The sequence below is a fragment of the Sapajus apella genome, unplaced genomic scaffold (genome assembly GCF_009761245.1).
Source record: "Sapajus apella isolate SASKATOON/1434 unplaced genomic scaffold, GSC_monkey_1.0 scaffold26, whole genome shotgun sequence".
In the NCBI taxonomy this organism is placed as follows: domain Eukaryota; kingdom Metazoa; phylum Chordata; class Mammalia; order Primates; family Cebidae; genus Sapajus; species Sapajus apella.
In genome coordinates, this window is record NW_022436966.1 from 24,145,694 (window position 1) to 24,172,480 (window position 26,787).

Consider the following 26,787-nt stretch of genomic DNA (forward strand, 5'->3'; position numbering starts at 1 on the left):
TAACTTTATTAACCCAGCATTCCCCAAACTTATCTGACCATTGTAGCATTTCATTCATAAACAAAGTGTTTGTATCTTCTGGAAATATTTTTTCTAGAGAAATGCTCAGTTTCTACACTGGAAGGCATCTTAGAGGTCACAGAGTCCAAGGCCCTCCTCAGGAATAAAGCCTTCCATGCAGTTACTTGGACATAGTAACTCTATGGTTGCAGAGGTGGAAACCATATTCTTAGCACAACAATCCATTTCTTGTTGGGCAACTGCCATAATGAATTAGGATCTGTCTTCAAGTTAAGACAACAATAACCACCCATGCTTTAGATTAAGAAAGATCTAAATTCAACCTCTAGCTCTGCCTCTCCTTACGTGGCTTTGAGAAAGCTACTGGACTTTTCTCAGCTAAGTATCCTCAACTCTAATATGGTGATGGTAGTGCTACCTATCTCTTATGGTAGTGAAAAGGAATACACAAAATAATCGATGGTAAGTGCTTGGTGCGGTACCTGGTACATAGGAAGTGTTCAATAAATGTTGACCATTATTATTATAAATCCTATATCTACTTTCCAGAACAGAACAGCACATATCTATTACCATTTCCACCTGGCAGCTCTTCAGAATTACAAGCTTCTGTTCCCAAACTAAGTATTCTATACATTGGACAGTATGATCTTGATTCCTCACCCCATCAGTGAACAAACACGCACACACACAAATAAACAAATAAAGCGTAAGTCCCCAAATACATTTATTGATAAAGTAGATACACACGACTGCAGTCTTGTGTGCATTACACACATATGCAAAAATAATATTTTAAAGAATGAAATCAAGATGAATAATACGCTTCTACATTTTCCTCTTATCTTATTATATACCAGCTCACATAGCACAAAAACCTGTTTTGCTCTCACTAAATATAATAACAATATTTTAGACAAAGAAATTTCAAGGGATGTGCTTATTTTTTTAATCCTTAGTCTAAGAGGTCATTGTAATATTAGATTTTAACGGCTGTCAAAGCTGAGAACAAAACTTCACTAAAATAGGTAGATCCAATGGAAGAACAGCTTCATACATATACTCGCTGAGTCATCATACTTAGCGTTCATACTCCTTCTTTGCAAATACTTTTATAAAACTCAGCTAGTACACTTTCCCCCTAACATCAATCAGATGTTCTGGCTGATGTTAGGGAAAAAATAGACCAGCTGAATTTTACTAGTACCTGGAAACTACCTGGAAAATGTTGAATTTTTTATATTTTTAATGAAAGCATTCAAAACTCCATGAAAAACTTAAACTGGTTGGAAAATTGCATTTGCTTATGTTTAAAATACATACCGTGAGAGTCTTCACACATGAGGAAATACATCACTTTCTGCAATAAATTAGCAATTTCCACACATTTTTCCCAGTGCTTTTTCCATAGCACAGATTTTTTTTCAAAACTGTTGCTTTCCTCCCCGTTATTAATATATTACCTTTCCCTTAAAAAGACAAATCAAGTGTGTCTAATTAGAAAATATCTGCTCAGTACTATTATTTCTGACAGCCACTTGTCTCAGAAAAACTCAACAAATTTGGATCCCTTGTCTTTTTGTAGAAAAATGTGCAAGTCATCTTTAGTTTATCAACTCTGGGTAGTAATTGACTTCAACAAACCTCTAAGTGATAGTATGATCCTGATCAGAAAAGCCAGGAGCCAGAGGCTAAACAGAGTCAAACAGATAGAAAGGTTGATCCAAGCAGGTTTATCAGAAGGAAGCAGAAGGCAGTTAAAGAATGAGGGCAGGAGGAATCTGGGAAACTCCACTGTGGCTTCCACCAGCCATACCATCAGCCTACTCACGTGTCCTCTGGGTCACAGAGGGACTCAGACAAGGAAACAGTATTTCGGCACCCAAGAGAACTAGGAGATATAAGACGTGACCCAGGTCCTAGTGGATCGAGGAAATCAGAGTCTCAGATACAGCAACTGGAATATAAGGCTGGAACATGACCACAGCAGTAACAGTGCCTGGACGTGGGGCTACTTTTTCCTAAAAGGTAAATCTTATTTCCCTGTGTAAAAGGTAAGAGATCTGAGAGCCCTGGAGACTGCAACTAACCCCTAAGGCTACACATCTTAAAAAATGATAAAGCCAGGACTTGAAACCAGACCATCCAGCACCAAAGCTATTACCTTTGAAGCTATGCCCTGCTCAAAAACAGAGGCTGATTGCTAACCTAGGATGGTAGGTCCAAACAGAATCTGCAGCCAGGCCGATAGGACTGACCTCTAGGAAATGTTACCCTGGAGCTCCTTCAATTTCCCCTGATTACTAGGGAGTCTGGTTTCCATGGAGACTGAGACAGAGTCCTAGTTAAATATGAGAGTTAAATAGTTCTAGTTTTGAAAATTGAGATTGAAAAGGCAAGAAACCGGGCTCTCCTACTCTCTAACATAATTTCTTACACAAAATCATTCTACAGAGAGAAACTGAGACTCTGAAAAGGTAAGTGAACTGTTTGGTGTTATCCAGTAGGTAGAGGGACAACACTGGAAGCCAAGGTCTCTAAACCTTAAGTCGAAGACCTTTTCAATACACCTTCTTACATGCTCTGCCATCTAACTCCAAGATTCTGTAATACTATACCTAGCAAATGTTTATTTAATGATTCAGAAAGCATATGTTGGCATCTTTTATCATGTTGTATATAGATATGCAAATTCCCAGTTAAGAAGGATCTGTAATTAATAGAAATATCAATATTAGTAAACCTCATAAAGTAAGGAGTCTTTTCATATACCATGATCCTCATTATTTGCAGATTCTGTATTTGCTATTTAATCCACTTGTTAAAATGTTTTTGCAACCCAAAATCAATACCTGAAACACTTTTGCATTATTCTTGGACATGTGCTTGCGCAGGAAGACAAAAATTTGAGTGTCTTGACATAGGTTCCCAACTGAGGCTGAATAAGCCTGCATGCTGACACCCTGTTTCAGCTGTCATGCTGAAAAGCAAGTGCCCTTTGCATGGTCTATCTAGTGCCTTTTCTCCCCATGTTTGTGCTTTTTGTTGGTGATGTCACTGTTTAAAGGCCTCTGTGTGTAGTGCTGAAGTGTCATCTAGGTTCCTAACTTCAAGAAGACCGTGATGTGCCAAAAATATATGTGTTAGATAAACTTCCTTCAGACATGAGTTATAGTACTCCAGAACATGAGTTCTGTGTTCATGAATCAATAATAAGCATTAAATAAGGTATCTTTAAACAGAAACACACATAAAACAAGGTTATATGTTGATCAAACCATGACAAATACGTTTGGACCAAAGGCTCGAAGGAATCTAACCCTGAATTTCCCCTGAGGCCAGTGATTCACTAATTCCATGTTTGAGGTGACTTTTAAAACATACTGCTGTGAATAAGGAGAATCAACTGTATATAATTAAGATCAGCCAACTCTTCCTATTCCTATCCATCATTGCCCTGACTTGTCTCAGAATGGTCAGGAGGAAGGAGTCAACTTCAGCGTTAACACAAGATACTTTAAAAATGTAATTCAAAATGTAAAAGACTAAAAGAATCAAATGGCTTAAAAGCAAACAAATCCTATTTTATAGGAAACCAATTAGTAGGTAGAGAAAAGGGTTCAACTCCAAACCCTCAGCCTTGGTTACTAGGAAATGTGCTTTGGCAAAAATGATAAACTGGACACACAACTGGCAGCATCCTCTCCATTAATCAAATTTGCCTAAAGCATCTCAAAGATCTACTCAAGCCATAGCATGAACTATGTGGCTGCCTTAAGTCCTAGACTAAGAGAGAGCTGGTTCACACAGTCGCAGAATTCATCATTCCATGCCGTGGTAGATTTGGTATGGAATAGAGGTTATATATATGTACTTGGTTGTCATGTGCAATAAGAAGGGATGTCTTGTCCTTTCTCCTGGTTTACTTTTCTTACTCCAGTAGGTTAGGTGTTCACTCCACAGCTGGTTCTCAACCACTGTCAGTTTGGTCTCATTACTACTGCGAAGTCCTGAGGTGATGGGCTGGTAAAAACATGGGCCACCTCTGCTCAGGGAACCCTCAAGTCTTCTTGCTCCCCCTTGCAGCCCCAAAAAGTGGCTTCTAATGCTTCCCCATCAAGCCCATGCTTTCTTTACCACACTTCTTTACCTAGCTTTAAAGTTTCTGAAATTCTGCCTCCTCCCTGCTTTTAGTTTTATTTTCCTCTGCTTCGCATCCTTTTGTCCACCTCGTGTGGTCCAAATATGCACACTTGCTACTCTTAGTTTAGGCCTGAAGGCTCTATACTTTCTAAGATATCTCACTTTTTCCCCCCAGCCCATATTGTTCCTCCAGCCCCTTCTCTGAACTCATAAGGCATTCACAATCAGTAGCATACAGTTTGCCACTAGACCATTCTAAGTGTTTCATCTGTGCTTGTCTTAATCCACTCACAAACTCCCTAAAACCAGCACACGGTCTCTGGCTTCCTCCTTGTATAAAATAGAGGCTTTATTGGAAGGATGGCACATAGTCCAGTGCAACACAAGCAAACACAGACCCTGTTAACTTAAGAAAAAATAAGAACCCATAAACACTACTGAAGATTAATAAAAGCACTGACGATGTTTAGGACAAGGAGCCTCAGTGTCACAGGGTCACCTGTTTATGAAAGGTAAGCATATTATCCTGTGCAGAATAGGAGAGAATGGTTCCCAGCAATTACAGGACCCCACTAAGTTCATCCTGATGGGAGGGAAGCTCACTTTCATTATGATAACCTAAAGATTAAGGACAGTCAGGCATTAAAGATGCTAACACCAGCTTAGAATGTAAAACTGGCTGCAGAGAGGGAAAACTCCGAGTCAGTTACCTTTCTCTAAAAGACCCATTTGCAGAACTTAAATTCACTGACATTTTACCCTCAGGCCTTTAACTGTTTTTTGAAGATAAACCATGGTTGAGTGAATCAAAATAATTTTGCAGCAAACAGTCATTTGACAAAAGCAAACCCATTGAGACATACAGTTCCTAGCTGATTACCCACTTCCAGCCTCCATCAGACATGAATTTATTGATCAGAGGGGAAAAATGAATTGAAAACTAAGTGTTCATCCGAACTCCATTTCCTGTATTATCTTGGGGTTTTAAAGAGTCTCAGCTACAGAATTATCACCAATAATCCATCTCACTAGATGGTCACTAGATCTTTTTAAGTACCTTAAACTCAGCACTACTGGAATAATTTTAGCCATTTTTTGCAATAAATTTGGCCATTTTTTGCAGTCTGTTTTCTTTCTATAAAGACCAAAAATCTCAATGTACATCTACAGATATCTATAGATATTCCATAAGTACAGGGGCTATGGAAGCTCATGCTGTTGATGTTAAATGCTGCATTTGTAACTTTCTTATTGAGCAATCATGAATTCTTCATTCCTTCAATTATATAAAACTTATTCATTCACTAAGAGAGACGGGGAAACTGCTACCCATATAACGTCAAATGAGTAAGGTGTAATAAACATAGGCAGTGAATAATTCCTTGTGAACTCCTCTGTTGACAGCACATAGCATATTACCTGGTATAAAGAGCTTGGTAAACACTGAGCCGATTATATATATCAACTACTGTGCCAACACTGAGTTTTCAGGAAAAACATGAATCCTGCCCTCATATGAGTCACAATCTGGTTGAAGAGGCAGATGTTGGATAAATATCACAAAATAGTATATGGCTCAGAGTTTTGAGGAGTGCTAAAAAGGACGCAGTTATACTGAGAATAAATCAGGGGCCCTAATTTAGATTGGCACATAGGGAGCTCCTTTCTGAAAAAGTGACATGTGTAACTAAACTCTGAAGGGTGAGGTGAAGTTGGCCAGGTGAAGAGTAGATGGTTAGCCTTCTAGAGAAAGTACATGCAAATATTTGGAGAAAGGAAAGAAATTAAAAAATCTGAGGAACTGAGAGAAAGCCACTGGGGATAAAGTGCACTGGAGAAATAGCACAAGATAAAGGTACAAGAGGAGGCAGTAAGGAGTGTCAACTTTACTCTAAGTGTCATGGGAATGAACTAAAGCCTTAACAGCAAAGGAGTAAAGCAATCTGATTTACATTTTTGAAAAGAATTCCCAGAGTGCTGTATGGAGAATGAATTGGGAAAGAAAGGAGAATAATATTACAGAAATTCCCAGGGGTTTTTTTTAGAATAGTTTCAGTGGAGATGGGCAAAACTGCACAGAGTCAAGACATATTTCGGAAATGGAATCTAAGAGGACTTTGAGATGGACTAGATATTGGAACTTAAGAAAGAAGAAGCCAAGCCAACTTTAACTGTCAAATTACAATTGATGGATGGCAATTCTACCTATGGAGAATAATGGAGGAGAAGCAGTTTGGTGGAGATGATAATGGGGAACAAGTTTAGTTGGCTAAGTCAGTGAGACATTCAGGAGGATACACAAAATAAGCTTTAACTAGCAATAGACTAGCGAGGCCAGAGAGCAAGTATGAATCTAGGAGTTAACAATATTGATACTACTTAAAATCACAGGAAACAAGATCTATGTAGTGAGAGTATAGAGAAGAGACGCAAAAGACCCAGAGTACAAATAGAGGAAAAGGAATCAACAAAGAATGCCAACAAGGAGTCACAGAGGAGAAGGAGCAGTAACAAAAGAGTACAAAATGACAGAAACCAACAGAAGAGAGTTCGGAAAAAAAAATATTAAATAATCCAGAAAAGTCTAAGAAAGTGACCATTTACAGTTTTAAGTGTTTGTAGTAGTTAGTGAGTTTGGTAGTTAGTGAGTTTGTAGATTTTGCCATGACAATCACAGTTTCAGTTAAGAGTTATGGGATGAAAACAGATTGGAACAGGTTGAAGATCAACAGGATATGAGAAAATGAAGATAGCATGTGCAGACAACTCCTTCCAGAAGCTTTGCTGTGAATGAATCAAGAGAAATAGGGAGTTAGGCTAAGTGAAAGAAGCCAGACCCAAAAGTTACATTCTAGATTATTCCACTGATAGAGACAGAACAAGATGGCAGAATAGAAAGCTCCACCAATTGTCCCCCGTGCAAAGACCCCAAATTAACAACTATCTACACAGAAAAAAACACCCTTCATGAGAACCAAAAATTAGCTGTGCAGTCACAGTACCTGGTTTTAACTTGATACTGCTGAAAGAGGCACAGAAGAGATAGAAAAAACAGTCCTGAATCACTGACCACGACTGCAGCATCCCCTCGCAGTGGCTGTGTGGTGTGAAGAGCATCTCTGAGCTCTAGTGGGGAAGATCATAGAGGGTTCCATTGACATAATATTTTGGAAAGGGCAAAATTAGAGAAACAGATAACTGACCAGTGCTTGCTAGGGATATGAAGTAGATGAAGAGATGAAGTACAAAGGGAAAACACAAGCGAATTTAGAGAGCGATGGCAGTTCTATATCTGTACTGTGCTCATGGTTACCTATGTATTTCTCTTACCTCATAGACCTCTACCCTCAAAAGAGTTTATTTTTCTGTATATAATTTTTAAGTGAATTAACAACACAATAAATTCTTCAAAAAGAACCTCTTTTCCTGAATAAAAAGCAAAAGGAGATCAACTTAAGGACTGTTGAAGTAATTAAAAGAATTGCCCAAGAGACCTTTGATGTGGATATCAGGGAACCAAGACGGTGGAAAAAACTCTGAGAATCATAACCTAGAACCCATAGACTGGAGTCACTTCCTCTCTAAACACAGAAGCAGAGTACAAGGCACCAAATCTTCTTGAGTCAAAACCTCAAAAGGACATATGGTCCTTCACATGATGAATATATCAATGAGGGTTCTTTAGATTGCATGTTAACTATCACCACCTCCAACTTAGGTAAGCCACATATAGAAAAGGGAAATGGGAGTAGAGAGATAGTAGGATTTTAAGTAACTCACAGGAGTGAGGAAAATGACAAAGTACAATGTGTCCAATAATTTCTATGGGCCCCTAAAAACCTCACCATTATTATGGCAGCCAGTTCCACCCAAATTTCATCCAGCTTCATTCAAGTGCAACTGAGGAACACCCAGCCTAGTCTTGTACACCTCTTCCTTCCTGCTCTGGGGCTTCTTGGGCACCACTGTGAGAGATGCCCATCAGGGAATTCGCAGGGTATTCAGAAATGTGCAAGCCATAAGTGGGGAATTAACACCATGGAATCAGCTTTTACCAATAGGAAATAGGAGTCAATGGACACATCCTTCCCTCACTACTATCCCCCACTCTGATCAACAGTTCTGAGATCCATTTTTTAAATATCCTAAATCAAGTCCTTGGAATTAGGAACTAGTCATCAGTAGTGCTGGTATTGCTTAGCTTCCCTCCTTCCCTGTTTCACTCTCTGTCCGGATTGCTCTGAAATCTTCCTGTGAAATGTATACTCACTGCTAGCCGCCTTCTCAGGCTCTCCTTCCTGGGAAAGTCAGGCCAATATAATCAGACCTTGGGAAGGATCCAGGGTAGGTCTGCAATTTTCAGCTGTAGAAATTTATAATCATCTCTTAAGGGTGATGACAGCAGAAGCTCTAACCAACCTCCAACCACGTCCCAGGAGAGAGTCTGATTGGCCCAGCTCAGGTCACATGCATACCCTAGGGTCATAGGGCATGAAATCTCATGCTGGAATCCCGAGAGAATCACTTGGAGCGAAGAAGACACAGTTTTCCAACAAGTATGATGAGGTTGGAAACAGAGAATAATTTAAGAAAATTTTGTTACTAGTTGGAAGTTGCTTTAGGGTCAGATTAACTTATCAATCTTCATTTTTTTTTTTTTTAATGTATACTGTGGCATCCTAATCCCTTTGTGACTGAAGTATAAGTTTCTTTTTTCTAAGGAATCACCAGCTTTTAAGACCCTGGAATGAACCTTAAAATAGAAAACATGAGCATAATTCAGGTATATATGGGCTTTTCTTGTAGGTTTTTCTGATGGTTCAAAATTGATATTTTCATCCTGGAAAGTTCATGCTCTAACAACTATTTAAACAGCTAGCTACATTTTCACTTATTCTCATTTTGTTTCTCTCTAGGTTAATATCCAACACAGGTATTAAGCACCTTCCAGATGTTCACAAGATTCATTCTCTCCACAAGGTTATACTGTAAGTTTTTCCTTGAGTGACTACCAACTCTTTACTCAGTATCCGTCTTGGCCAACAGCCATGTGGACCTTTAAAATGCATTGTGTAGGCTACATCCTCCAAATGCATTGCCCTGGGTTAGCAAAAATAAGGAGGCCAGAGTGAGGCCCCTGATTTAACTGCAGGCCAGTCAATATCAGTTTGGAGGAAATTGACAGACCCCTCAATAAGAGCATTGTTCACAAAACCAGCATATAGCAATATCAAAAAGTTGCTCATTTTTTCACTATTTAGTGCTTTAATTACTGCCCCCCACACACATATACAACAACCTTTGTATTCCAACATCCTTTCCTCTTCTTTCCAGAATTTCTATGCTACCCTGGCCATAAAGAAACTATCTAACACACACATTCATACTAAAGAGTTAATGACAGGCTGTGTTTGCCTTTTCCCAAGGTATTTGTATTTTGAAAAAAGGAAGAGAAAAGGTAGCATGTAATGGCAATTATTTCCGATAGTGAAATTGTAAGAATATGGACAGACCCAAAAGGAAGAGATGGGGAAGGGGTGTAGGAGCTAAGGAGGGAGGAAGGAGCTAAGCAGGGTGGAAAAAGAGACAGAGAAAAACATTGAATATCTTTCAGAATTTCTCATATTTTTCCAAGCTGTTTACTACATTACCTCTATAGCCCTTACTTCTACATTTACTTCTACATGTTAGATCAGACCTAAGAGGGAAGGTTGATGGGGGATGAGTACTACAAACAGAAAATGAGGCTCTTCCCATCCTTTCATTCAGGAAAAGAAAAATCAATGATAAAATTGTTCTGAGACCCAAGGAGAACAGAGGGAAGGAAACTAGCTGTAAGAAGGGGATTGAGATGGAGAGAAGGCCCAACTAAGATGAACACAGAAGTTAGGAGGTGAAAGGTTTGTTACATTAGGGTAAAATTAGTTAAGAAAACCTTCAGAAGAAAAAAGTGGGCCACACACAGCGGCCAACAGCTGTAATCCAACACTTTGAGAAGCCGAGGCAGGCGGATCGTTTAAGCACAAGTGTTTGAGACCAGCCTGAACAACAGGGTGAAACCTTGACTTTACAAAAAATACAAAACTTAGCTGGTCATGGTGGTGCACGCCTGTAGTCCCAGCTATTCCAGAGACTGAGGTGGGAGCATCACTTGAGCCTGGGAGGTCGAGGCTACAGTGAGTTGTGATGGTACCACAGCACTCCAGCCTAAGTGACAGAGCAGGAGACCATGTCTCAAAACAAAGGCGGGGGGGAAGACACTGAATATCTACAATTCCATTTGTAAGAACTAATATACTAAATATAAATTAGAGACTATTTTTCCCCAAACTTTGAGCTAAACAACAACTAACTACATTAATACATTACCTGTGCTAAAGACCACATTATGCCAGTTAAACTAAATGTGGGAAGATTACATGAGTAGGGCTGATGTAAATATCTGTTTGTCTGTACTTTCTTCTAGAGACATTCAAGATAACATAAACATTCACACAGTTGAAAGAAATTCTTTCGCGGGGCTGAGTTTTCAAAGTGTGACTCTGTAAGTAAGGGGGAAAAATCCAACAGTAACATTTGCTCTTTCATTTAGTGATCTCTTATAATTGGACGTTCCTTTTTTATTCAGGTAACTTTGGCATTTCTCCACTTAAAACACTCTCTGGTTCTTTTTTTTCTCTTGTCTTTACATTTCAGAATCACAATGTGAACTCATGTCAATAATTTATGATTCTGTGGTATGATTCAACTATTTAAAATTGCTGTTTGAATGATGGTCTCCTGTGTTACAACATCTGTTCCAAAGGACAGAATAACTCATGCATCAACAAAGCTAGTTATTGCCTGGCAAGGCTTTTGTTGCCCAAAGAAAAAGATCAGGAAGGAAACCCAATCAGGAAGATATGGTGATTCCCTCATAACCATTCCAAGCAGCTCCTGTTCAGGCCCATGCTAAGCATAAGATGACTTCTCATTTTCTTAAAACAATTAAATTTTTTAATGAGCTTGAGTTACTCTGACTTTTTGGAAAGTTTTTAAATGCACTCTGTCTTGTTAATGAAAGATATTCTAATCTTTTATGCCAGTAGGCCCTGTAGCAGTTTATCCACCCTTCCAGGATGGCCAAGAAATAGGACAGTATGGGCCACCTAAGTATGCCTGGGATCCATGAAACTTAGATGCACAGAATGACATTTGGGGGACCCAGTAATTGCAATTACATCTGTAAGATATGAAAAGCATTTTATCTATTTTACAAATTGTTGTGTTTTTTAAAAAATATACCAATATGAGTTTTTAAAATATGCCTATATGTACAAAAGGTAAGTTCCAGTCCGTAAAGAATTGTAGTCCTCTTCAATTATATGATTCAGAGACCCAGCAGTTAAAAGAAAAAGAAATCATAGACAGATTATGACACTTTGATCAGTAAAGCTAAGCACTGTATTTGATGTAGAGAACAATAGAAAAAATTTGAAAACAGATTAGCTTAGAAATAAAAGGTATGAAACGAACAATAAAATTAAATCAAAGGCATGCATTCAAAAGATATAGGTATTAGGACAAAAGCTACAGGTGAGTAATACTGAATCATTTCACTTAAGCTCATGATATTTGAAGTGGTGTGCGTGTGTGTGTGTGTGTGTGTGTGTGTGTGTGTGTGTGTGTTGAGATGAGGTGATGGCGTGCAGAAAAGACGAGAAAGAGAAAGCAAAAGGAATAAACTAAAATGCAAGCAGAATGAATGATATACAAAGTAAAAGAAAAAGCAATTATTCTAAGAGTAAAGAATGAATAATTTAATCTGACTAGCCTGTGATGCCAGAGTTAAAGGAAGAGTTAAATAAAGGAAAGCAAGCTGAGAAAAAGTAGTTTTTAAAATGGGTTTTAAAGATGATGGGAAGTTAGCTAGGGAGTTGGCAAAGAGCATGCAGAGGGAACAGAATAATCAAGGCTGTGAAGGCCACCTGCCTTTTATAAAAATAAAACTAATAACACAAAGAGCTGTGGAAAACAGCTTATGAGTACATAAGTCTTATTGGCCTGTTGCAAAACACAACAGTAAAAGGATTTCTGGGCTGCATCACAGAGGGAGATTAGTGATAAATATTCGCAGTTATACCAGGATGTTTATGTTTATTTGGATCTTGCCTGAAATATATGTTTATTTTAAATACAGAGACTTAAAATGAATGTTATAATATGGCAAACTCATTCATTTTTATAGAAAATATATAATTCAGTGGGAGTGTGCTCATATCATTCTCATAGTTTTGCATAGCGTGCTCATATCATTCTCACAGTATCATTGACCTGTTTTTTTTTTTTTGTCCAGACCATAAGACAGTAGGCAAAGCACTCTAAATGCCCTGGTCTCAACTCTCCCAACTAGAGCCAAAGAACCTGAGGAAATAAGAAATTCTGACATACCTTTGCAAACCCAAAGCTACAAAAGGAACATACAGATTCTGTCTGCTCTTTACTAACTCCTGTTCATGGACACTGATTTCTCAGAATTTAGGAACACACTTTTCAGGAAAGGAGTTTTCTTTTAAGAGTGAATGTTTCTCAGACGTGTCTCTAAAGGATAAATTCCCATTTGTGGAAACAATATATATTGTTCTTATTGTGGCTGTCCCTTAATCTATAGACAATAAAATCAGATCATTCATACTCAGCACAGTTTAAGTCTCCAATCATTTCTAGTCTGGCAGCTTTGATGCAGGGTTGCTTTCTTCCCCTGGGGACATTTGAGCACACTCAGGAAAAAAAGCATGGCAGTGGCACTGATGACTGACAACGTATTCTATCGATAGCAGTTTTCAAAATTCTGGGAATACTACACAGCTATAAAAAAAGAAAAAGATCACACCCTTTGCAGCAACATGGATAGAGCTGGAGGCCAGTATTCTAAGCAAACTAACACAGGAACAGAAAACCAAATACCACATGTTCTCTCATAAATGGGAGATAAACAATGAGAACACATGGATTTTAGGAAGGGAACAACAGACACTGGGGCCTACATGAGGGAGGAGGGAGGGGACCAGAAAAAATACCTATTGGGTACTATGCTTATTACCCAGGTGATGAAATTATCTGTACAGCAACCCCCCATGACATGCAGACTACCTATATAAAAAACCTGTACATGCTCCCCTGAAACTAAAAGTTAAAACAAATTTTGAGGCCCCGTTCTAAAAGTAAATATATTTTTTAAGTAGCCAGCAATGAAGGATTATCAGACACTTGCCTAGTGAATCTAAGAAATGAACAACAAAAACCCATTGTGCAGAAGCTTCTGATCCCTTCCCCACTGCCACTCTGCCCTGGTAAGCAGAGAGCCTGAATAGGGAAAGCACCTAGCTATGGCCAGCCAGGAGAATATCCTAACAGAAGAAATAAAACAATACATGAGTAACAGCTCCTAGCATACTCTGGCCTGAGGAGAGGCCTGCTTCAAGCGTGTTTCCTCTGTTCCTCAGTCAGTTCATCTCCCCTGCCTGCCCCTCAATGAGTTTTAAAGGCCCAGTCTCCAGCACCTCCACTCTTTAGGAGGAGAGCAGAGTGTGCTTCTGTAGCCTCCTGAGCCTCTGCTGAGTGAGCACACTGGTCTCGTCCCCAAAGACACAAAAGGGTTAAGGTAGGGCTGTGATGCAGTTACTCCTTAGTGGATGTTCTGCCCAAGTTATTGTAGTCATCCTCGACGTCGTCTCATCATCATCATCTCGTTTTAAAATAGGTAGTTCCTCTCTTAAGAGACCAGGGTTGTGCGTGACAAATGTGGGTTTCCCTATGGTACTAGTTTGAGATTCCCACAGACTAACATAAACCCAAGGACAGCAGTTCTGAACATAATTTGGTTTTTGTGTGATGATATCAAGAAATACCATCCTCCTCCCCACATGAAGGTATCTGTTGATTGAGATAATCCATAAAGACAAAGGGATATTTGAATATAATAATTATTTAAAATTAGTTTATGTTTTATTTGATTGTAGCAACATCGATTGACAGGACGGTTATATGCAGGAAATATCAATTATCTAGACTCTAGGAAAATAGGTGGAGGCTATATGGATTTGTACACCCCTCATGTTAAATTAAAGGCCAGCCAACTACATATAACCCAGAGGTGAAACCCAGCTCATGAGCTAAGACAGGAAACATTAACATTGGATCTAAATTAAGCAAAATGTTATCCCCCAGAAAAAATTATTTATAATATTAGACCTACATTACAAAAGAAGTATTCAATTATTATACTTTAAATTTGGTCAATAAAAAAATTGTGGAAATTGTTTTATAAGTACCTAAGGTACTTACATAATATTTTTTATTTTTGTCTTTTGGCCCATAAAACCTAAACTTTACTATCAGGCCCTTTGCAGAAAAAGTTTGCTGAATCCTGCATTTGATCCAAATCCCCCAGGGATCTACATCCCACAGGTTGGGGGCAGCTGCCCCAGCAACCCTTACTACTCTGCAACTGTCAAGAGTTCAGGTGTGCCTGGGAAACGCTTTTTCAAACGGCATGGGGTTGCATAGCCACTTCTTTGCCATCAGAACCCACCAGTTGGTTATGAATGTCTTAAAAGATTTACCTTGCTCCTCTCTGGATTTTTTAGCTAATTAGTTTTCAAGAGGAGGAAAAAGACATACAATTGTTCTCCTGTGATTTTATGTGTTTTCTGGCTACCCATGGTGGACCAAGAAAGAATCATGGACACACAAGAGCTTCTCTGGGTCAGCTTTCTGAACAGTGTTATTTGCAAACCCACTAAGCTGGGAAAAGGGAAAAGAACCTGACAGCAAAACAAGAGCAGGTGGTCAGAGGCTCTTCGGGCTAAGCCCTCCTGACCTTGGTATCTGTTTTGTCTTCAGATCCACTCAGGAGCAGAGCAAGGCAGAGCTGTAGCCCAAGGTGTCCTTGGGCTCCCCTGTCCAGGGAACCCTGCTCACTGACCTTCTTAGCGCAATCGGGATAGCTGTTCTATACCCATCTCCACCTCCCCGAGAATCTCCTCCCCCGCCCATTCACATCACCTCGCCCTGCCACAGCCCACATTCTCTGTAATTGATTTCTCTTCCTTTCTGGCTTAACCCAGAGCCACCTCCACAAACCTCCAATAACCAGGTCCCTACGGGTCACGGGAGATGTTCAGGTTGTCTGACAACTTAATTAGATCACTTTTGATGACAGCCAGGCCTGCTGCTGTGGGTGATCATGGGTGAAAGGCTTAAGCCCTTAGAGAAAGGTGACATAAAATGTTCTTTTTCTGTCTTATAAACACTTGTTCAATAATTGTACAATTCCTGTCCTTCAGGATGAGAAAGATCTGTCCGCTCCCCGCATTGCATCTCTACACACAGATGACATGTGTAAAGACCTTACAGTGAAAGAATCCAGGCTGCTCTGCCTAAGTGTGCCTTTTCAAACTTGAATTTCATTTATTCCTTTGAATAGGCAATACATGCACATAACGCAAACTTCAAAAGTTACAAAAGATTATGCAGCAATAAATCAGTCTTCTTCCCACCCATGTCCCCAAGCTTTAAAGGTGGCATTTTCTTTATTCCACTAACCTGTGCTGTCTGCCTTTGCTCAGTGCTTCCAATTATGAAACCCTTGTATTGTTTGCATCTGACATTATTGGTTTTTTAATAGGCCTTTTATTTCAGATGGCTGAATAAGAATGGGATTCAAGAAATACACAACTGTGCATTCAATGGAACCCAACTAGATGAGCTGTAAGTAGCCCCGACTATTCTTCCAGCCCATTTAAAGGGAAATGGCTCTTTCAACAGCAGTATTTATGTGGCTTTATGTTTTCCTCCCTCTTTCTTCAACCCATCCCCAGGAATCTAAGCAATAACAAAAATTTAAAAGAATTGCCTAATGATGTTTTCCACGGAGCCTCTGGACCAGTCGTTCTGTGAGTAGCTTTCCCCATTTCTGTGTGTAAAAGTTCAGTTTGTTTAAGTTAGAAGTCAACTCTCTGCAGCTAAGGGAGAACTTCCAAGGCAGGGCTGGCCATGAAGTTCGATTTTTATTCATGTCATCTGCAAAGATTTATAGAGACAATTTAAGGCTTATCCACAGTTTAACTCTCCATTAAAAAAAAAAAGCAACACTAATAATAACATGTAATGAGCACATACAGAGTGTCAGATGGTGTTCTAAGAAGTTAAGATGCATTTTCTCATTTAATTCTTATAATCACCATTTGAGGTAGGAGCTATTATTCCCATTTTACAGAAGGAAAAACTGGCTTCCCTGGAGAGGTTAATTCACTCACTCAAGGTTATGCAAGAGTTACAGCAGGGATTTAAATTGATCTGACTCGTGGTACAGACTCACAACCACTTGACTACATGTCTCTTCACTGGAAAGCAAAGCACAAATCTCTATCATCTTCAACACCCAGGAGGTTCCTTCAACCCAAGGAGACCTACATACTCATTATTTTTGGATCCTCTTTTCAAATCTTTTGGGATACATTCCATGTCTCATAGCCCTCATGAGGACGTCTCCTCTTGTCATTTCCTTACTTCCATATTTCCCTCCAAAAGTGACTTTTCCCTCTTCTATTCTTACCTACACTGCCCCTTCCATCAAGGATCATTCTGAAGTTATACCTCCTCAAGTCTCTCTGACAACCTCAGCCATCGGTGACTTCTTCCTGTGACTCTCGTGGCCTTTATGGCTTCTTTGGTGGGGGGACAATCTGCATCACAAGTACCAAAAGGCTTTTTAAATCTGTGTTCCTGGGCTCTAAGCAAGGCCTACTACACTTACTGAAGAAAAGTACTTCAAGACAAACAAAGGAACCCAAAAGGAGGGAATGAGGTACAGGAAGGAATGGTGAGCAAAGAAACAGATAAGCATGCTAACAGATCTACAGTTTTACTAGATGATCCTTACATAGCCTGCCTAAAGTCAAGTCAGGCATTTGGAAGCCACCCACTGAACCTCGTATTTGGCAGTTAGCATAGGCTACCGTGTGTGGTCACCTACCCACCTACCACCCAACCATCTATCTGCATCACTCTTATTTTCACCAAATAGCTAATCTTCTCCTTCAGGCTGGAACCTGTGTACCTCCAGAATTAGACCTGGTATGGAGAGTGAGAATTCCATAAGTATTTTTTATTCATGATAAAGGGTGTGTTGTGATCCATACATGAGATTCTGCTGCTTTGACAAAAGAAATAGACACTTTAGGGTAGATTTGTCATCCTGGCCATGTTCAAAGATTATTCAAGAATGCCTGGCTTGAGATAGGCCACCTGTGCAAATGGAGCAATAGTGTGATTAAAGCAGAGATACAGAGCAGATTGCCTTGGTTTAGACCAGTTCTTCTACCTCTCTAAACCTCTGTTTCCTTGCCTAAAAATGGCTTAAAAAACACTATCTATTTCCTAATAATATTATTTGAAGCATAAAACACACACACACACACACACACACACACACACACAATATTTTTTCACTCATCAAATAAATTTTTAAGCATCAGTTCTGTGCCATGTGTTACACAAAGTGCAGGGAACAAAGTAAAGTTCTTCCTCATCGAAAGCTTATATTCTCACTGGTGGTGGGGACAGAGCGGAGTCAGGCAATACATTAAATATACAACTTAAAATATCAAGTCAAGATATGCCTAAGAAGTACAAGGCAGGACCCAGGCTAACAAATGGAGAGTGTTGGGCATGTAGGCCATGTGCTCAAGTATACGAAGTACTCAGAACCTGTACTACTTAGTTCATGTTCCCTGTTCTTATAGTGCTTGGGATACAAGTGAATTCTGACAAAGTACTTTTGATGTCTTTGACCCCCTACAATAACAGCATGTCAGTTTCTCTTAGCAAAAAGCCCTAAGAGTTTTGAATGTTCCTAAGTAGGCACCTCTATCTGTTCATGGCAGAATATATCAGTGATGGGTGTGTTTCCATGTGTGACCTGTACCAGGTACAATATTGAATCTATAGCATCTTAACCTACTGTCTGCTCCTGAGAACAATGAACTTGGATGAGATCCCCCAACTCATTTATTACCCAGCTGAAGGAATCAGAACCAGAGGACGGAAGTGACCTGTTAAAAATCATACTGCTGCTACAAGGGGCAGAGCCTGGACCAGAAACTAGGTCTTCTACCTCACATTCCATGTGTTCCCATCATACCATGTTGCCATAAGTAGGTTTAATTGAACATCTAAAAGTTATTCATTGAGGCCCCCTGCAACTGGTTGTGAGCTAAAATAGTGGAAAATAACTATTAACACCAGCCTCCCAGTCTAAGAACGCCAGTCAACGATACATAAACATGGCACAGAATAACATCTCCTGAGGCTGCATAAGCAGGTTCCAGGTTAAGACACTGCACAATGTATCTCCTAAGCATTTTTAACAGAGAACACAAAACTTGAATCCCCCATCCAGTCCCACTGTGAATGCAGGCAAGGGAGCCTCTGTGAAAGCATCAGAAACAATTCTGCAGGGTCCTCAAGTTATAGGCCCATTGTTTTATCCTTCTTACCACAGGCACACATCTGTCTAGAATTAAGTGAATAAAATTTACAGAAAATTCATGGAATTATGAAGCACTCCCAATGACTTAAAAAGGTAGAGAGGGATAATACATTCCCACATATTTTCATCTCAGTGCAGGATCCTGGCTGGAAGCCCCACCTACAATTACTAATTTCCTCTCCTCCCCCTGGGGCCAAAAGAACTGATCATCTTTCACCTTAACATCAAGCCACCCTTTCTCGGGGGCCTTCAGGTTAGTCCACAGATGTTCTTCAAGCCTCTCCTTCTGCTGACTTGAGATGCAAGAAGACAACTGGCCTATTCCACGTCCCACTTCTGCAACTAGATACACTAAACCATCTAAACCCTGGCCTGAGGGGTGCTTGTGCAGGTGTGCAGTAGACCAGCCCACCCCGGGTGATGAGTTAAGAGATGAGAGCAGGAGGTACGCAAAGGCCATTCCGACTACAGTAGGTGGAGATCATGCTGATCGTGACTGGGCCTTGGGTCAGATTGCTGTTCCCCCTCCCACATAAACACAAAAAGACTATGATCTAGCTGCATGCAGAAGGTTTACTGGAGGGTGCTCTCAGAATGTACAGGGAGTGCTTGATGGAAGCAGAATCAGGGTAACGCATTTGCAACCAAAGGCTCAACTGATCTCATGTGGAGATCTGGAGTTAAGATGGTCCTTCAAAGTTGTACTGAATTAAGGCAAGGGACAAGTCCTCCGTATCAAGAATCACTGTCCCTGGGGAGGAGCCAAATGCCTGTGGAGGAGTAAGTCAGCTGAGGGCAATTCCCACAATAGACTCAGCTATGAGCCACCTCAGCTGTAAGTGGTTCTCAGCTGCCCCACAGCAGCATCTTCAGAGTTGTGTGGGTTTTAGGTGGGTCTTTTTTTGTTTTGTTTTGTTTTTGTTTTTGTTTTTGTTTTGATCACCAAGGCTGGAGTGCAGCAGTGCAATCATAACTGACAGCAGCCTTGAACTCCTGAGCTCTAGCAATCCTCCTGTGTCAGCTTTCTGAGTAGCTGGGACTACAAGCGTGCACCACCATACCTGGCCATTTTTGTTGTTGTCGTAGAGACAGGGTCTCACTATGTTGCCAAGGCTGGTCTTAAACTCCTGGCCTCAAGGGATTCTCCTGTCCCAGCCTCCCAAAGCACTGGGATTACTGGCATGAGTCATGACACTCAGCCCCTACGTTTAGAATTTTTGATTCAGCAGGTCAGGGTTGAGGCCTAAGAACTTGTATGTCTAATATCTTCCTGGCGAAACTGATGCTGCTGGTCCAGAGAGCATTCTGAGAATCACTGCCCTAGGACCCATGTTGGGAATTGGGAAGTCTTGCTTAGTCTCCAAAATATCTCCTCCACAAGCCAACTGTGGTGAATCTTCCTCCCTCACTGGCTCAGTCCTTTTTCCCCAGTGGATATATGCAAGGAATTCTAAGAAAATTAAGGGCCAAACATTCAAACTGATGATAGCACCTTTCCTGAAGGCAAAATTTCTAGTTGAGTGAAGAATAGGGAGCCTCTGAACACCTGAGGGTGCAAGGCTGCACTGCTCCATTGCAGAGAGAGATAGATGCAGAGAAATCCAGGGGCACACAAACAAGCTTCCTCGAGTTTCAGAGGAGCTCAGCATCCCCATTTCCCCCCATGAGTCTTGACCTTGAACATCAGCAGCCATCTGAGTTTTACCTGATAGTCTGAACTCACTCAAGGTTGTTGTTTGTTGTTGTTTTTTAAGCAATCGACCAATTGCTGTTTCTTTGGGAAACAGTTTCCTGTGGAGAAAATTTAATGCATTGCCTTTGCAGGCTGGAGCCAGTACAATCATATTCTGATGGTTTATCAAATTGATTTGGCTATAGCTCAGATTCATTTGATAGTTCAGATTCAAACACTGAGTTATTTGTATAAGAATGATTCTCTTCCATTACCAGTGTACCCACAGTCCTATAGATAGTAAATTGCCTTTTTATCCAGCCTGGGATCATGAAAAAGAGGTCTTCTAGCCATCTGTCAGTGTAGTATACACCAGAAATGTGCTCTCACTTATGGAAATGATTGACCTGTAATAACATCTTTGCTGGGAAAAATAGAAATTGTTCAAATCAAATTTGTGGCACTGGCTATAACACACTGTATTAAATGGGGTACGGAGTGCTTTTAACTCCTGCCTCTCCTGCCTCAGCCTCTTATTACCTACCTACCCATGCAGTCTCTCTTGCTATTCTGTATCTCAAAACAAAGAATTCTAACAGTGTTGAAACAATTTAAAGTTACTAAATCTCTTCTGTGCAAGTTATAATCCCATGGGGTCTCCATGGGTACTTTTCAGGTTTTAATTTGCAAAATCATTCACTGTCTGAATATAGCATGTGTTGAAATTTTAAACGAAATGATGTTTTTAAAAGAAAGACCAAAATCATTAGAACAGACCAGCTTGAAAGGTAAAGTTTGAAAACACCAGCCCATAACTACCCCTTCCCCCTTGTCCAGCCCACCAGTTCCAGGCACAAGGGCAGGAACAAAGTAAACATTCTCAGGTACTCATTAAGAGCATCAGGTCTTACATGACATACATTTAGCGGATGTTGATTGAACACCTACTGTGTGTCTGGTAAGATGTAAGAAATACATGTAAAAACAACAGTATCTACTGTTATGCATCTGGACAAGTGATGAATGTCACTTCCCAGTACAATAACCACTGCAGAAATTTCCACAAATGGGAATAGTAATATAGAGTAAATGCCTAATACATTCTTGTCATCATGTGACACAATGGCTTTTAACACATGAAGTGATAGTGTGGGAGGAGAGAGCCTCTATCATCCTAGGCCTGAATTTCGTCAATAGCCACCTGATCCCCTTCTTACCCTCAATCCTTTCTTTTTCCAATTAGTTTACCAAGTATTTATTGAACACCGACTATATGCTGGTATCAAGGTTATCAAGACTAATCTTACAAAAATCCAGTTTTGAATAAACCATTCTTCTGTTCATGTGAATCCTAAACTCTTCCACCTGACTTTCAAGGCTCAGAGATCTAATCCCATCCCATGGTTCCCTTTACTACTCAAAGTATGATTGCCCAGAATAACTATTCTAAATTCCCCTCACTGTGCCATGATTTGTGTTCTGGGCCTCTCTCCAAGCCTCTGTTTAGCAAATAGTCATTGTATTGGTCAAGGTTCTTCAAAGACAGAAACAACAGAGAGAGAGAGGAGAGGGGATTTCTTATGGACATTGGGTCACATGACTACGGAGGTTGAGGAGCTCAGGAGAGGCTCTCTGCAAGTTGCAGAACCAGGGAAGCTATAGCCTGGCTTGGTCTATGTTTGAAAGCTTCAGAAACAGGGAGGCCACTGGTATAACTCTCAGTCAAAGAAAGAGGCCCAAGAACCGAGAAACTGATGGTATAACTCTCAGTCTGAGATCAAAGTCCTGAGAACCAAGGGGGTGAGGGAGGGAAACTGGTACAATTCCCTGAGTCCAAAATCCTGAGAACCTAGAGTTCTGACGTCTAAAGGTAGGAGAAAGAGGGGCTCCCAGCTTCTGGGTGAGGGCACATCTTCCTTACTCAGTCCGTGGATTCACATGCCAATTTCTTCTGGAAATACCCTCAGGCACCCAGAAATAGTGCTTTACCAGCTATCTGAATATCCTTTAATGCCCTCAAGTTGACACGTAAAATCAACTATCAGGGTCACAATAATGTACTCCCATAAAGATGTGAATAACTGATGCCTTTTTTTTGTTATTCTCCCCATGTATATTTGCATCATGAAAATGGAGAGTGTTTTCATAAAGGAATTAAAATCAATCATAAGATTTTTAGGCCATGCGGAAGAACTGTAGCCAGCAAATAGGCCCGTGTGTGCATGAGTGTATGTGAATGTTTTAGGAGAACAGAAAGCAAAAAAGGGAATCTACTGTAGTTAAGTCTCAAGTCACACTGAACAAGATCTACTTATCTTGTCTTTGTCCCTGCTAATATAAATTACTATGGAATTTTCTTAATCCACAGAGATACTAGAGGTATGTTGTATTTTGTGTCAGTCCAAAATTTGGAAGTCTTGACAGGTTCCATGTTTGATCACTTCAGACAGTAATCTTTAAGTAAACACCTCCACAAAGACTTTTATTTCCTTGTCATCCCGGAACCACTTTTGCTTAAAAATTTGCTTTATTGAACTTTAAGTAACTTTGCCTCTTTCCTACCAAGAGCTCCCTCCTTCATCATCCACCAGTGAAAGATCTCAATCCCCGGACACTGACAAGATGCCTTTTCTCACAGCTGCAAACCCACCTTGTGCAAATGGCAGCAGCACATATGTCTTGTAGCTGTGATAAGAAGAAATCCAAAATAACAAGCTAGCTCCAGAACACTGAGAAAATGGAACGGCAATGAAGTTTACCAAGGAGGCTTCCCAATCTAACACCTGAACATTGGATTGCATTCAAGTCAATCCACCCAGTGTATCATTCTGCTTACTCCACAAGGCACGTCTGTCTCCCTGTTGACATTGCACAAGGTTGCTCCCTTTCTCGGTAACTTTGATATTCTCAGTCCCATATAATCACCCACTGCAGAAGAACCACTTTCTTGAGCTCGCGTTAAGTCTAGATTTCTGGATTTCTGAGTCTGCCTTTCATTCTTCTCCCCTTAGAATTAGCTCTTTTGTAAAATTTTCTTCAGCCTCTCATTTTTATTACAATGCCGAAGCATCTCTGCTTATCAGACAACTACTTACTGAATAGATTTCATGAGCCCAAATCTATGCCAGAAATGATACGGAACACAAAAGTGTCTTAATAATGTCTGCTCTCAGGGCACTTGAAATCTGACTGAGGAGACCAACGTACATGAAAAGACAACCGTAGGAAACAATAGAAGACATAACACAAGGAGCAAGACTCTGCAATTTCTGGAAGTCAAAGGACATCACAGTCGGCTGCGGTGATCTATTTCCTTTCCTAATCCTTCTCCAATGTCACTCCCCACTGTATCTTCAAACAAAGCAATAAGTTTCTGGATACTTACTACATGAAAGGCACTTCTGAGAATGCTAGAGACTTCTACCTTCAAGAAGAGATAAAACACAAATAGCTGGTACATAAAGCAAAAGATAGTAAGTGGTAAGAGAGGCAAAAAGTATATAGGCTATAATGCTATTGCACCCTTACTGGCTTTCAAGGAAAAAAATACATCTTCAACTGTTAAATACTGTGAAGACCTCAACAAAGTCTGTTTTGGTTCTCTATTGCCTGATTAAAATTTAATGGCTTAACGCAATCATTCCATTTTGCTCACAGTTTTGTGTGTCAGACATTTGGATGGCTGTCCCTGATCCATGCATTGTCAGCATGGGTGGCTGACTGTCTGCAGGTCCACTTCCAAGTTGTCCCCATCACTTATGTGCCTGGCACACACATCTGTGCTTATTGGGGTGTGTGTGTGTGGAGGGGGTGCCTTCTCTAACTCTGTCCATATGGCATCTCATTGCCCAGGACCTCTCTGCATGGTTTAGGCTTTTACTAATGTGGCAGCTTTAGGGTATTCAGAGATCTTTCATGGCAGCCAAAGACTCTGTAAGGCCAATGTAGAAGATATCAGTGCTCTTAAAGGCTAAGTCTATAATGAATAGCAACACTTCTATCATACCCTTTTATCCAGAGACATCACAGTTCAGCCCAGATTCAAGGGAAGAATAAATAAACTCAGTGGTGGATTAAAGATGACTGACACTCTTTCCCATCAAGGGAAGAGTGTCAAAGAATTTGCAGTCATCTTTAATCCACCACTGAGTTTATGATATTCCATGAAATATAAAAACTTGTTTTTCTTTAGAATCTTCAATTAATCCAATTTTACATCATAAACTCAAGGAGGAGGCATAATTAAGAAAAATCATCTGTTTTGTATTCCTCGTTTGGAAAAATATGAAAAATGTTCATGAAAGGAAATGATAGCCTTGGTCTAAATTGTTCCTAAAAGACTTTTAAAATCTTTTAATCTCATTTCTTGGATGGAGTCTTGAATTGTTAGAGACAAAACAGGGAGTTGGGTCTCAGCCTTTGCTCTTTCCACATTTGAAAAAAAAAAAAAAAGAGGAAGCCAAATGCCAGATGAGATAAGACCTTGGTCACAGAAAGCAGGGCAAGTGTCACTAACAGAACTGGCTAGAAGAGAGATTGCCAAAAGAGAGAAACCAGACAGATCTCCTGTAGCAACGAAAAAAGTTGACAATCTCTAAAACAATGTTAAGTACAAATGGAAAGAAGGCAGGGGCAGCAGAGAGCAAAGAATCTTCACAGAGACAGGGTTCCTGGGCCAGACTCTGATCTCCAGGGACCCCAAATCTGAAGAATGATAATACAAGGGAGGGAACTAGAAAAGATGCCCTGGGACACCAGGACGTTTACCCTTTGGTGACAGCAATTAGTGTTATGAGAAGTAATTTGATTTCAGATATATGTGGTATACAAAGTCAAGAAGGTTTTCTGAGAGTTTTGATATGGGTTATGAGAGAAAGAGAGGAGTCAAGGATGGCATCAAAGCTTTTACACGAACAACTGGAAAGGTGGAGCACATTTTCAGAAAAGATAGGGAAGGCCATTTTTATTATCCGAGGCCTGACCTGCCTATTAGATATACAAGCGGAGATTATAAGGAGGCAATTGAATATGAGTCTGGATTTCAAGAGAAAGAGGCAACCTAGAAATAAATATTTTAGAGCCATCAGCACATAAATGGTGTTTATGTCATAAGACTGGATAAGCTCACCTACAGAGTAAGTGAAGATGGAGGAATAAAAGTATGGGTGCTGAGTTCATGGGTGCTCCTAAAGTTGGAGGTCAGGGAGGAACCAGCAAATAAGAAGGAACTTCCAATAAACTAGGAAACAAGTATTACTGGATATAAAGAAAGTTACCAGGAAGGTATAAAATTTCTGAATTTGTATGAGCCTTAAAAAGTCATCAAAAATATATAAGGCAAAAATTGATAAAACTAGAAGTATACAAATCCAAAATCATAGTTGGAGATTATAATACAATTTTCTCCATAGTGACAGAACAAAGAAGCAAAACAATCAATAAGTATATGGGATATTTGATCTAATTGACAGCTAACAAAGAGGGGAGTGTGAGAGAGAGAGAGAGAGTGTGTGTGTGTGTGTGTGTGTGTGTGTGTGTGTGTGTGTGTGTGTGTGTGTATCATAAAGGTAACTGTTAGTTCTGAAAATGTAAGTCTGCCTGAATAACAAACAGGGGATCAGCAGTCCAGAGAATGGCAATAGTAATCACTACTAACCCTAGGACTTGAGGAACGAATGAGGAAATCATCTTACTGATGTCCAGGAACTAGGGCAACTGGTAGAAGCTGGATCCTCTGAGAATCTGTTCAGTGAGAGCTGGAGAAAAGACTCAGTTGCTGCCTGAGTCAGAGGAGGGATGAGATATGCCCTTTTACCTACCCTCCAATCTCCCACTAGTGCCATTTGCTAAATCCAATTGAAAGCTGATTGATAGGGTGTACCTGGGAAACGGAACTGCAGGGATTATCCCTCTTGCAACACAGAGCAGAGCGCAGAGAAGGGCATGACATGGACGTGAGACAAATCAGGCAAATGGCCAGCACTCTACCCAGTGACTTGTCCTTCATCCTTAGAGCAATGAGGAGTCATTGAAGGGTTTGAAGCAGGAAGTCACAATCTGATAGGCACTTTTTACACCTGTGGTATAAAGATTGAATCAATGGTCATCAGGACAGTTGTGAGGCCATTGCGTTTGCCTAGGCAGAGATTATGGTGACTTAGACCAAAGTAACAGGAGAGGAGGGAAGTAGACCAATTTGAAACACATTTAAAAGTTAGGCTTGAGAGAACGAGAGACTGATGTCCTGTGAGGACAAGGACAACACCCAGGTTTCCATTATGAACAACAGGGGAAAGTAGAAGAGTCATTTGCTGAGATGGAAAAAAACAAAGAGGAAACATATTTACAAGAAAGATGGTGAGTTCAGTTTTGATGCCTACAAGTCACCAAAATGGTGGGGTTCAAAGAACTGATTATC

At 40.2% G+C, this 26,787-nt stretch overlaps 1 protein-coding gene across 3 annotated transcripts in view; it reads left to right on the plus strand.

The window, feature by feature from the left end:
- FSHR (follicle stimulating hormone receptor) overlaps positions 1-26,787 on the plus strand; it is a 189,128-nt gene that overhangs the window by 154,217 nt on the left and 8,124 nt on the right. For all 3 annotated transcript variants that reach the window (XM_032292155.1, XM_032292156.1, XM_032292157.1), the window contains exons 5-8: positions 9,081-9,152; positions 10,631-10,708; positions 15,847-15,915; positions 16,026-16,100. In XM_032292155.1, the coding sequence (XP_032148046.1) occupies positions 9,081-9,152; positions 10,631-10,708; positions 15,847-15,915; positions 16,026-16,100 (294 nt within the window). The remainder of the gene's footprint in view (positions 1-9,080; positions 9,153-10,630; positions 10,709-15,846; positions 15,916-16,025; positions 16,101-26,787) is intronic.